The sequence below is a fragment of the Geotrypetes seraphini genome, chromosome 12 (genome assembly GCF_902459505.1).
Source record: "Geotrypetes seraphini chromosome 12, aGeoSer1.1, whole genome shotgun sequence".
Lineage (NCBI taxonomy): Eukaryota > Metazoa > Chordata > Amphibia > Gymnophiona > Dermophiidae > Geotrypetes > Geotrypetes seraphini.
Window position 1 is genome coordinate 43,268,491 of NC_047095.1, and position 13,140 is coordinate 43,281,630.

The 13,140-nt window shown below is 43.5% G+C and overlaps 1 protein-coding gene across 10 annotated transcripts in view; it reads right to left on the minus strand.

The window, feature by feature from the left end:
• Positions 1 to 13,140, minus strand: part of LRRC7 (leucine rich repeat containing 7) — a 464,098-nt gene that overhangs the window by 140,534 nt on the left and 310,424 nt on the right. For all 10 annotated transcript variants that reach the window (XM_033916815.1, XM_033916814.1, XM_033916811.1 and 7 more), the window contains one exon: positions 4,185 to 4,300. In XM_033916815.1, the coding sequence (XP_033772706.1) occupies positions 4,185 to 4,300 (116 nt within the window). The remainder of the gene's footprint in view (positions 1 to 4,184; positions 4,301 to 13,140) is intronic.

The following is a 13,140-nucleotide window of genomic DNA, read 5'->3' on the forward strand; positions in this document are numbered from 1 at the left end:
TCGTGCTCCCAGTGCATGCACCTCTCCTGTGCATGTGCACCGGTGGCCAACAACTTCTGGGCTCGCTGCTACTTTACATTCTTCAAGAGTGGCTCTCCTAGGCCGACCCTCCACTGGTAGCACCATTTCTTCACCTCCTCCTGGTCTCCTCTGTCCTTCTTGGCTCTCCCTCCACATGTTTAGCACTGCGGCTCCCCACAAACCTCCATGCATGCTCAGAACTGTTCATGCATGCATGGAAAGTACCAGGAAGGCTCCAACTCATCCTGATTCAACAATCTGCATCTTATTGCGCTTTTAGAAAATTGGTTAAGACCTATTTGTTACTTGATTGATGCTATGTCATAGTTTCTTATTGTATTTTTCACTATTGAAATATTGTACTGCTTTTCTGTGTGCTTTGTATCATCACTGCAATGTCCAGTCCTCTTTATTCTGTGAACCGCCTAGAACTTTTTGGGTGTTGGTGGTATAGAAGAATAAAGTTATTATTATTATTAAGTTATTATTTCCAGATCTGGATGTACCTCAACTCTGCACACACTTGTATACCCACAACACCACTAGTCATCCTGGCAGTCCGAAAGCACTTGGGAAGCCCTCTACTCAACCTGACTGTGCCTGAGCTACTGCATCCCTTCTAGATTGGTAGCAGCACCAGCGGGACCCAGGAAGTGCATTGGCCCATCTCCTGATGCTCTCCTAGCCAGTCATGCTCCAATGTTCCTCAGCCCAGGTGAGCATTTATGATTTTAACATCCCTTTACAAATGATAGAAGTTTGAACAAGCTATCTCAAGCATACTTTATGTCAGGGACATTTCTCCCTATGAGTTAGCTTTGATCATATTGTGACAGTAATGAACCTTACTTTTGAACCAGGGCTACAGATTCTCTAAAATCTACTTTGAACATTCGCCAAAGTACTTGCATTGTGCCAAAGGGAGTTTCTTTCTGGAGTTCATAGAATATAAAGAGTATAGGCAAGAATAAACAGTTTGCTCATGAGCTCATGGGCAGGAGGACTTTTTCTGACAGCTGATTAATGGCTTGTATCTTATTCCATAATGTTAATGCAATCTTCAATGCCAATTTTAATCTCCTGTAATAATCTTTACTGATCTTGTGTCTCAGTGATTTATGCTTGATTGTCGTTCCTTTCTTCAGGTTCATTGTTGATATCCTGAAAACCTGATATGACAGATTTGAGAACCTCTGAACTATGGAATACGGACCAGTGACATAGTAACGGGGGGCAAACCGCCCTTGGTCCATCTTCATGGGGGGCACCAGTGCTGGTGTCTCCTCCTTTCTGCCCCTCCCGCGTACCCCTTGAAATGTTAATTAGTACGAGCAGCACCTTCTACCTGCTGCTTGTGCTGGCCTTGGCTCCCTTCTGACATCACATCCTGGTTGCGGGACCAGAATGTGACGTCAGAAAGGAGCTGACACCGGAGCGAGCAGCAGGTGGAAGATGCTGCTCATGTCAGTGAACATTTCAATAGGTACATGGGGGAAGGGGGTGCTCAAGTGGCAGGGAAGAGAAGTGGGGCACTTAAGTGGTGGGGAAGCATGGGGCTGCTCGGCGCAGCGATGCCAGACACACAGCGTGGTGATGCCCGATGCCACCACCCCAGGCGCCAACCTCCCTCACTACGCCACTGATAGGGACCTTATAAAATAAAGTTTGAATCATCCCACACTGTGCAATTCACATTGAAACCATGTGCGTTGTTTACAAACAGTGCCAGTTAGTAGATGCAGTGATATTACTGTACCGTTACACTACCCATTCCTCTTAATGGAAGATCTAGCTTTAGACAGATTAAGCTTGAGGTATTTCTGTTTCTCTCCCTTCTTAGAGAACAGAAATCCCTTGTCCAATAGCCTCCATAGAATGAGGCCTTCAAGTGTGACCTAGAGGCAGCAAAACATCTTTTTGGTTGGAGGAGCCAAATAAGCCAATCTCCCGCCAAGCCCCCAATCAGGAACTGCTTTGACATGTAGGGTTACCATATGGCTCCAGACCAAAGACGATAGATTGAGACATCTTGGTTTTACTTCCATTGAAAGCAATGGAAGTAAAATCCAAATGTCTCAATCCATCCTCCTTTTTATGGAGCCATATGGTAACCCTATCCATGAACACTGGGCATGAAAAGATAAAATTGAATCCAGTTCTGGATTGGTCGCATGGAATATTGCTACTCCTTGGGTTTTGGCCAGGTACTAGGGACTTGGATTGGCCACCATGAGAACGGGCTACTGGGCTTGATGGACCATTGGTCTGACCCAGTGAGGCTATTCTTATGTTTTTATATGAGCCAAGTATAAGACAATCAAGCCATTGTAACATCACTGATGAGACTGGCTCTGAGGCATTGTGGAATGAGGCATTATGACATCACAATCACAGCTCTGGAATGTTGTTCTCATTGAGGTTCCAGAATCTTGCTGTTCTTTGAGATGCTGGAATGTTACCACTCTTTGGGTTTTGGCCAGATACTAGTGACCTGGATTGGCCACCATGAGAACGGGCTACTGGACTTGATGGACCATTGGTCTGACCCAGTGAGGCTATTCTTATGTTCTCATATAAGCCAAGTATAAGACAATCAAGCCATTGTAACATCACTGATGAGGTTGGCTCTGAGACACTGTGGAATGAGGCATTATGACATCACAATCACAGCTCTGGAATGTTGCTCTCATTGGGGTTCCAGAATCTTGCTGTTCTTTGAGATGCTGCAATGTTGCTAGTCTTTGGGTTTTGGTCAGGTACTAGTGACCTGGATTGGTCACCGTGAGAATGATCTACTGGGTTTGATGGACCATTGGTTTGACCCAGTGAGGTTATTCTTATGTTCTAAGGCTCCTAAAGTACTGTGATATTGGTATTAATTGGCTCATTAGCCAATTTAGCAGTATGTGCGCCACAGCCTCAAGGAAGGCAAACAAAATGTTGGGCATCATTAAGAAGGGTATCACGTCCAGGACGAAGGAAGTCATCCTGCCACTGTACCGTGCAATGGTGCGCCCGCACCTGGAGTACTGCATCGAGTACTGGTCGCCATATCTCAAGAAGGACATGGCGGTACTTGAGAGAGTCCAGAGAAGAGCAACTAAGCTAATAAAGGGTATGGAGGACCTCTCATACGCTGACAGACTGAAGAAGCTGGGGCTTTTCTCCCTGGAAAAGCGGAGACTTAGAGGAGACACGATAGAAACCTTCAAGATTATGAAGGGCATAGAAAGAGTAGACAGGGACAGATTTTTTAAATTATGGGGAACCACAAGTACAAGGGGGCACTCAGAGAAATTGAAAGGGGGAAGGTTTAGAACAAACGCCAGGAAGTTCTTTTTCACCCAGAGGATGGTGGACACATGGAACACGCTACCGGAGGATGAGATAAGCAGGAGCACGCTACAGGGCTTGAAAGAAGGTTTGGATGGGTATCTGGAGGGCAAAGAGATTGAGGGGTACAGATAGGGGTAGAGGTAGGTTATAGGGATAGGATTAGAGGCAGTTACAAAATTAGTCAGGGGCACTGTTCAGGCAATTAGGCCTGATGGGCCGCCACGGGTGCGGACCGCTGGGCAAGATGGACCTCTGGTCTGCCTCAGCGGAGGCAACTTCTTATGTTCTTATGTTAAGTTTTTTTATCGATGACATGGGTGGAGGAGGTTTGAGCATTTATGCTCTGCCAGAACAAACCTGAGGCCTTTTCTCCCGTTGAGATAGCACTCTCAGTTTAATAAGTGGAGCATTTCTATTTATTATTGGGAAAATTGAATGCCATTTATAGAATCCGGGGGGGGGAAAAAGTCTTAGGATACTAGTTTCAATTAAAACTTTACAATGCTCTTTCTCTTTCATAGACTGCTGTGAGATACAGAACTACTTCCTTTCACATGAAATACAGAAAGCATAAATTTAAGACTGAGGGCTCCTTTTACGAGGCTGCGTTAGCGGCTTTATTGCACGCAACTTTTTACCGTGCGCTAACCCCCCGCGCTAGCCGAAAAACTACCGCCTGCTCAAGAGGAGGCGGTAGCGGCTAGTGCGGCTGGAAAATTAGCGCGCACCATTACGTGCGCTAAACCGCTAACGCGGCTTGGTAAAAGGAGCCCTAAATCTGCCAATATAGGAACCGATTAAAGCTGGGGGAAAAAAAAAAAAAATACCTGTTATCGCTTAGATTTAAGACCCTTAGTTTCTGCATCTGCCCGATCTCCTCAGGAAGGAATTCCAATTTGTTGGAGCGAAGAGACATGACCGTTACATTCCTACAATTTCCAATCTGCAGGTGAGAAAGGCAGACAGTCAGAGATTCATAACCTTCGTTCTTCCCACCAGTCACAAAGAGGACGAGACAGTCAATGGAGTACTACAGCCAATGAATTTGTTCAGAGGCTAACATTACCCTCCACCCTCCTTTCTCATCCACATTATTAACTTTGCACTCTGCTTTACATTAAGGGAAATGTTCCATCTGATCCCTTTCCCACGTCTTTGGCCTTCAGGAGGAAAACAGCAGAAAATCAATCTTTTTCATGCACTTAGGCTTGACTTCTCAAACCAGCAGCAATTTTGTAGGTGCCGGTAGGCACCCATGGTAGAGAATGACACGGGAACAAATTTTTCCCCGTCCTCACAGGAACTCAATTTCTCCGTCCCCCTGAGTTTTCTCGTTGTCCTTGCCCCATTCTTGTAAGCTCTGCCTTAACCACACAAGCCTCGAACACGTATGATTTTAAAGTGTTTGAGACTTGCGCAGATGAGGACGGAGCTTAGGCATTGGTGGAATGAGGCATTATGACATCACAATCTGAGCTCTAGAATGTTGCTACTTGTGATTTTAAAGTGTTTGAGGCTTGTGCAGATGAGGACGGAGCTTAGGCATTGGTGGAATGAGGCATTATGACATCACAATCTGAGCTCTAGAATGTTGCTGCTTAATGATTTTAAAGGGTTTGAGGCTTGTGCAGATGAGGACGGAGCTTAGGCATTGGTGGAATGAGGCATTATGACATCACAATCTGAGCTCTAGAATGTTGCTACTTAATGATTTTAAAGTGTTTGAGGCTTGTGCAGATGAGGACGGAGCTTAGGCATTGGTGGAATGAGGCATTATGACATCACAATCTGAGCTCTAGAATCTTGCTACTTATGATTTTAAAGTGTTTGAGGCTTGTGCAGATGAGGACAGAGCTTGCAGGAATGGGGCAGGGATAGGAAAAGAACTTGCAGGGACGGTATGGGAAAATGAGTTCCCACAGGGAAAAATTTGTCCCCGTGTCATTCTCTAACCCATAGCTCTGTTAAAAAATGCCATTCAAACGGTGTTTTTAACTGAGATTTGAGGTGCATACTGTTGACTAGAAAATTGGCACCAGAATAATGCCTACATAGGCGCTTTAGGCTGCCATATGCCTAAGTAGGCGTGACCAATGCTGAAAGTGGCATTAGATGACTTAAAGCACCTACGTAGGTGTGATTCATGTGAAGATAGGTGCCGGAAAACCCTGGCCTTCATGTCTGGTGCCTATCTTTCACGTCGGCTCGATTCTGAAACCGGCGCTGATGGGTGATTGACATGCAATCGGATGCCACTGTTAAGGCAGCCGTCGATATCAGCGCTGGTTCGAGAATTCGGGCTTTACTGTCATGAAAACAGGACACTCAGTTGCTATTTGGTGTGTTTTCAGGCTTTCTAAAAGTTCTTTGAAATATGGACATTTGGTTAAATTAAGAGGTAGGATAAATAATCCTGTATCAGAACATATGAAGCTTCTTGATACCCTGTTCGGAGTCTTTTGTTCAACACAGTTCCAAATTAGAAAAATGCTGCGAGCTTCCACATACACAGAGATACCATTCAGCTTATGCGGAAGCTCACAGTGTTTTTATTTGGAACCGCAGGGTATCAGGGTATCAAGAGGCTTCATTCATACACCTCTGAGGAAGGCTTTTATAGCCAAAACACAGACCGTGTTGGGGTCCAGCACAAAAAGGATTGGAAGGCTCTTTGATAGGCCTGCAAATTTCATGTATACTGTATGTTGTATATGTAACAGTTATTTATCTATTTTCAATAAATTGATTGTCCCTGAAATTGGGTGACCATGTCCCTTCCCCACTCCTTTTTCTGGTTTACCTTTTCACATGTGGGGTTGTGCATTTCCTTTGTGTTGTGGGATATACCTTTTAAATGCAACATGGGTGCTCTGTAACTTTTAAAATGGCTCATACTACAATGACCAGTCCTCTCTAGCACATGTAATACCTGCTCTGAAGAAGGTGTTAATGTGGGCATAAACTCTCTGGGGCTAATATTAAAACTCTGTAGCTAGCATTAAAAAAACCAAAACAAAACCCCCACAGCTGTTGCAGCACTTAAATAAATAATTCACACATATTCAGTGCTGACTATACGTATGATGACTCATGCTTGCCTTACCAATTTTGCCAAGTCATCTCATTCTCTGTTACCCATGCTTTGTAATACTAGGCTCACCATACCATGTTTGTATTATTAGGTTTTGCCATGCTTTGTTAACTATGTTTTGCCATGCTATCGCCTACCGTACTATGTCTGAGTTTTGGATTCTGACGCATGCTGCTCCTTGTGACCTTGAACAGGTCACTTGGTCCCCCAATACACCAGGTATATTAGATAGATTGTGAACCCACTGGGACAGACAGGGAAAAATGCTTGAATACCTGAATTCATGTAAACCGTTCTGAGTTCCCTTGGGAGAACGGTATAAAAATTTGAATAAATAAATCAATCTGGCTACTATTGGTAGGAGCTTAATTTAAGACAGCCTTAGCTATATGGATAGTGATTTAATTTCTCCAGCTGACTATAGTTGGGCAGAATGCCGACGTTCCATCCTAGCTTTGCCCTCATTTTTTTCTATAGGTTTTACTTCTGCCTACACATCCCAGCATTCCTCTCTCTCTGGCTGATACCGGTCACACTGTTTCTAAACCTGTCGATCATCAGTGCATCAATATCTCATCCCCTCTTATACCGATTTCTCCATCCATTACCTACAACAAATGACACTACTATTTTGCTGTGAAACATAGCTAGCAAGAGAGCTACCTCTTTTATACACGATTGCTTCCCAGAGCAGTGAAGGCCTGAGGGCAAGAGGTAGACCTGGGAGAAGGAGGGACTAGGGTGGTGGTCTTCCGGGGGTGGGGGGTGTTTGATATTCAGCCAGCGGTGGGGAGTGTGTTTTAAGCTGGCGGTGGCGTTATTTCCAGATATTCAATGCTGAACCATGTCTGGGCACCGACATTGTAAAGAGGGCTCTTAAAAAAAATTTCCACACTTTCATATTTTCATGCTCAACCCAAAAACATTCTTTTCTGATGGCAATAAGAAGTTAGAAGGACGCTGGGAAAAATGTATAGCAAAACAGGGTGATTATGTGGAAAATTGATGCAATTTGCTTTTGAGATATTTAATAAATAGTGTTTACATAGTAACATAGTAAATGACGGCCGATAAAGACCTGAATGGTCCATCCAGTCTGCCAATAAGTTATACCCATTAACCTTTTCCTATCATGTGTCCCGGATGACGGGACATTCCAGAAATGTTGTTGCCATTGTGGATAAATAGTCTGTATGGACTAATAAAGAGCCAGGAACACAAAATATTTGAATTTACAGACTTATGACTTATTTACATTATGTTTACAGTAGCCATAAATGATAATGGTGAATAATACAAAACTTAGCTAAAATAATTATGATTAGAACCAGCGTTAACGTAAAATTTATTACGATAGGAATAGGTTAAAAAATACATGATTAGATTAAACTGTTTCTTCACTGATATTTCTGGGCCATAGACTGTAAAGTCTGGTATTGTCTTAGGTTCCAAATGCTGAAGTTGCCGTCCAAGCTCACTCCAGCCTATCCAACCATTCCGTTGTTCGCAGGATATCTACCGTAGTCTGGCCAGTAACATCCTCTTGTTCCATATTAGTGAAGTTCCCAGTGATGCCCACCCCAGCTCAACCTACATCGAATCCCCACACAGACCGTGCAGGTCTGTTCAATACAAAAAAATAAAAGTGCAGAAAGTTTTTGAAGATCTCTCTTATATCTAGGTTTAAGCAGCCAGCTATCTCTTATGCAGTTAAGTGTGATATTGAGCACTTAACTGCATAAGCAGAGTTGCATAGAGATAGGACTGGCTTTTATGTGGTCTGATTTAACCACTAAACGTAGGTGTTTAACAGCTGAATATGGGCATCTCATCAAATAAGTGCCAACTCTGCCTTAGAGGGTGACCCATCAAATGCACGAAGGACAATTGCACCCCAACATTTGCATGCAGGACAAATGTGCGCACTGAATGGGAGGTGACTCAATTGTGCCCCGACAGGATACTATTTTGTCTTTTTGAGGGATACAAAGTAGGGACCCCCCCCCCCACTACACTTAAAACATTCACTTCCTATCTAGTGTTAGGGTTAGGTTTACATCATGATTATGGGAACCCTTTTACTAGATATCTGGAAGTCTCTGATTTGCTCAGGCTCCTCAGGCCCCATCCCTCAGGGCCTTCCAGATATCCTTGACGGCCTGCAATTGCCCTGCACGCACTTGTCCGTGCGTGCTATTGTTGGGGCGCATTTGTCGGAGCGCAATTGTCATCCGCAGATTTGTCAGTGTACCGCCTCGGACTGCTCACAAAATAGCTGACTTTTGAGTTTAACAAACTTGTGATATTTGGAGAGGGAATTCATCAATTATTAGTGTGCACCTAATGCTAAAGATACTTATAGGAATATATTCGGTGTCTTTAGCGTTTAGTGTATGCTAATTGTTAGTGTGCCCAAATGCAGTAGCGCCCTTTGATGAATTCCCCCCTTAGTGGCAGTAACTGGTTAAAGTGCCGCTAAATATCAGCGGATAGCCCCGAGCAAGCGATTTAACCAGCCAGGAGCTGTTTCTGGCCAGTTAAATAGTTTGGAATTTCAGCCCCCTAATTTTTAAGCCGGGACAACTTTGGGCCCGATTCTCAAAACGATGTCCTACCACGGTCAAACAGACCAGGCAGGACAGATTTTTTTTTTAAAAAAAATTGATGTGGTGAACAACGCCTACAATGTAGGCATCATTCGCATGCGTATGGAATCATCTAGGCATGCCTACAGATGCCTAAGGCCAACGTAGGTGTGGCTTATGCCGGAAGTGGCCTTAGGCATCCATAGGCATGCCTAGGCACCTCTGTAGGCATGAGTCAGATGCCTTAAATATAGGCCTGTAAAATGCTGGCCTACATTTAAGGCGTCTGTACAAAAAATAGACGCAATTCTGGATGCAGTGCCTACCAGTGATTAACATGCAGTTGGAGCCCATTTTGGAGGCATCTACTGCGGCAGGCATTGCTTCCAGAAACTAACCCTTTGGATCCAAAAGAGCTGAAGGAGGGCCAAAAAATATCTTCTCAAGTGGGGCCCTAACATCAAATGATGTAGGTCAGCATCCATTTCCACCAGAACACTTGGCCTCATTCATACATGCAGAAACCTAATATTCTCTCAGTTCTGTCCCCAGCTGCCTTATGCTACTTTTCTGATATAGCTCTAAGATGGATTAATGCCATTTTCACCTCCTGAAACTTTAGTACTGCAGTCATTTTCTGCCATGGTATGTGAGCAATGCATTGTATGAAATGTAGTTTCCTACATACTGCAACTATTCCTGCTTATCTTTATAAGCCTCACTACTCTAAAAAAAAAAATTCTTTTTCCGTCTTTGACAACTGAGTTATAAAATCTACATTGAATACAAAACCCATCTGAGTATAAATCGAGATACCATTTTTACCCCCTTTTTTAGGGGAAAAATTGTAACTCAAATATAAACCAAAAGTTTATATTCTACCATTCCTCCCAGACATTCCTATCCACCCACCCTCTCTCTTGGTGGTGTCCTTCCTCCGCCTACACCGCACCAGCAGTTCCTTTGCCATCAGCCCTCTTGACCCAGCAATTTCCCAACCATCAGCATGCCCCTTCCTCCCTCTTCCCTCCCACCTTGAAGAGGCACAACCTACCCCCTCTCTCAGACCCCCCCAGGCCTTCCATGCTTCCTTGGTGGTCTAGCAGGACATTAGGGCAGTACCTGCCCTTGCTCTCCCATTGCTGAAAACGGCTGCCGAGACTTCCAGCAGCAGGCTCATGAAACTAATCCTTGCAAGACTGCTGCTGGAAGTCTCAGAAGCCAGTTTCAGTGCTGAGAGAGCACAGAAGGGTTATGCTGATGGCAGGGAAATTGGCAGGTTGGGGGGCTGATGGCAGGGGAACTACCAGTTCTAGTGGGTAGACTCAAATATAATCCAAGACCCCCATTTTTGGGCCATTTCTCTGGCCTAAAATTATTGGTTTATATTCAAGCATATACAGTATCTTGTCACAATCCAGTTTTTAAGTACTTTGTCAATCAATATTATTGCCATATTTGGATTACTGTAATTCTCTTTACTGTGGGAGATCTGAAAGGTTCTTAGTGGAATTCAGTTGTTTCAAAAAACAGCTACTAGACTAATCTTTTCGGTTAGAATATTTGAAAGGGCTTCACCTCTTTTGTGCGAATTGCACTGGCTTCCAATTTGATACAGGATTAAGTTTAAGGATCAAGTCTAGTACATAAGGCTTAATATGACAATACTCCAAAACAATTAACATCTCTTTTAGGTATTCCAGCTAATTTTATTACTACATGGAGTAACTGCAGCTTTAAACTCTGTATATTCGGAGGTTGAGACATCCTCTGCATGGAAACCAAGCTGTGGGGTACCACAGAGTTCCTCTTTGTCGCCGATTCTGTTTAATATCTATATGACTTCATTGAAAAACTTTTGTCTCATATCTGTAGAGACTATATTTTTATTTTACTGGAAGTTGATCCCGATCTCAGTAATTTAGTTTCAAATATAGACTGTTGTATTTCTAAACTTCAAATGTGGGCGTTGTCCATTCAAATGAAATTGAATGCTGCCAAAACTAAACTACTTTGGGTTGGGCCAAGATTGGAAAATCTCCCTGTCTGTTACACTAAAAACAGGTGTTTTGTTACAGATAGATTTCTCTTCCAGAGTTCTGGGTATTATCCTAGACTCATCACACACATTTCATGAACAGATAAATTCATTGGTAAAAAAGTGCTGAGAAAAGTTAGATCATTATTTTATCAAGACCGCTTTTCAGTGTTGGTACAGTCTATTGTGCTTGCCCAGTTGGATTATTGTAATTCTATTTATCTAGGTATCAAACAGGGTATTTAATAAGACTCCAATTGATACAGAATACAGAATACAGCAGCCAAATTCATCTTTGGGAAGAGAAAGTACGAACATGTCTCCCCTCCGTTGAGAGAGCTTCATTGGTTCATTGGATCCAGTTTAAATGTGCATGTGTCACTTTTAAGCTTCTTTACGGAATATTCAACCCTCTGGTCCCTTTATATTGGAATACCCTTAGATCTTGCTATTCTGGAGAATGTAGTATCAGAGGGAAAGCTGCTTGACTTTTCACGACTGCAACAAACATTTGGTATTGCTAAGTCTCAAAATTATAAGTGGTTGAAGTTGAAGCAAGCCATTCAGAAGGGGTTCCATGATTGGCAAAATCTTAAAAATGATTATAGCTTGCAGGTCCTTTGCTTCCAGACTGATTTCCTGGGACATCAGGTCGCTCAGTGGTATAAATTAATATCTGAACTTTTGAATAAGAAACCAAAGACTGGTCTTCGTGACATTTGGAGCATTGAGATAAAGCATCAGATTACTGCGTCTCAATGGCCACGAATTTGGACTTGGAGGATGAGATGTATGGCGTCTGCATCTATGAGACAAACATGGTTTTCTTGTTACATAGAGCTTTTTGGACCCCTGTTCGATTACAGAAATTAGATAGTTCCAAGTCTAACAGATGCTGGCACTGTCATCACGATGTAGGGACATTGGATCATCTACTGTACTATTGTCCCTTGATACTTAAATTTTGGAGATCCATTTGGGGTCAAGCGACTATAATATTGGAAAATCCAGTGGCATTGATGTAAGATACCGTGCTATTTAGCATGTTAATGAGGGCTAAAAGCCAAATATCTTCCCATAATAATAAACTTCTCTTTATTACGATGGGAGTTGCCATACAACTCATTTTGAAGAACTGGAAAAACTGGGATCGGTTAAATTATAACTTTTGGTGGGAATCTTTATGCCACATTTTTAAAATGGAACATATGATTGCCATACAGCAGGGACATTATAGGAAATTTAAGGATGTTTGGGAGCCATTGACAAGATTCTGTAAGGAGTGATTATTGATTTTGCCCTTTGAACATACACATCCAGGGTGGGGAAATGCACTTTTAATTTGAGTGCAATTGTTGGATATGTAGAAGGGGGGATGATATATGTATTTGTCATGAAATATAAGTTGATAGAATTTAAGTGCTGTTAAAGTGTAAAATGTTTTCTAATATGTTGCACTTATTTTTAGCTTTAAAATGAATAAAGATTTTTTTTTTTTAAAAGTTCTTGCTATTCGAGGAATACACAGAGATATAAACTACCGTATTTTTACTCATATACAGCGCACACGGGTATAGCGCGCGGGAAACTGTAATTTATGTAAAGAAATTTTTATATACTGCGTATACCCATATACTGCGCATGCCGCCCCGACTCTCCCATCGCCGCCCGACTCTCCTTTCACCCGCCTCGACTCTCCTCTGGCTGCCCCGACTCTCCTCTGACCCGCCCCGACTCTCCTCTCCCCCTTGAAGTCCTGTCCCCACCCTGAAAGCCTGATGCCCCCCCCCGACGTCCGATTCACCCCACAGGACCGCTCGCACCCCCCCCGATGTCCAATTCACCCCCCCCCGCAGGACCGCTCGCACCCCCACCCCGAAGGACCGCTCGCACCCCACAGCCTCCCCCCCCCCACCATCATGGAGAAGCTCCTACCGTTCTCCTGCTGCTTCCTCTGCCGGCGGTCCAGGGCCTTCTGTGAGCCCTGCTCTGAAATGCTTCCTCTTCCGGCGGTCCCGGTCCTTCTGTGAGCCCTGCATCTGCGCTGCTTCCTCTTCCGGCGGTCCCGC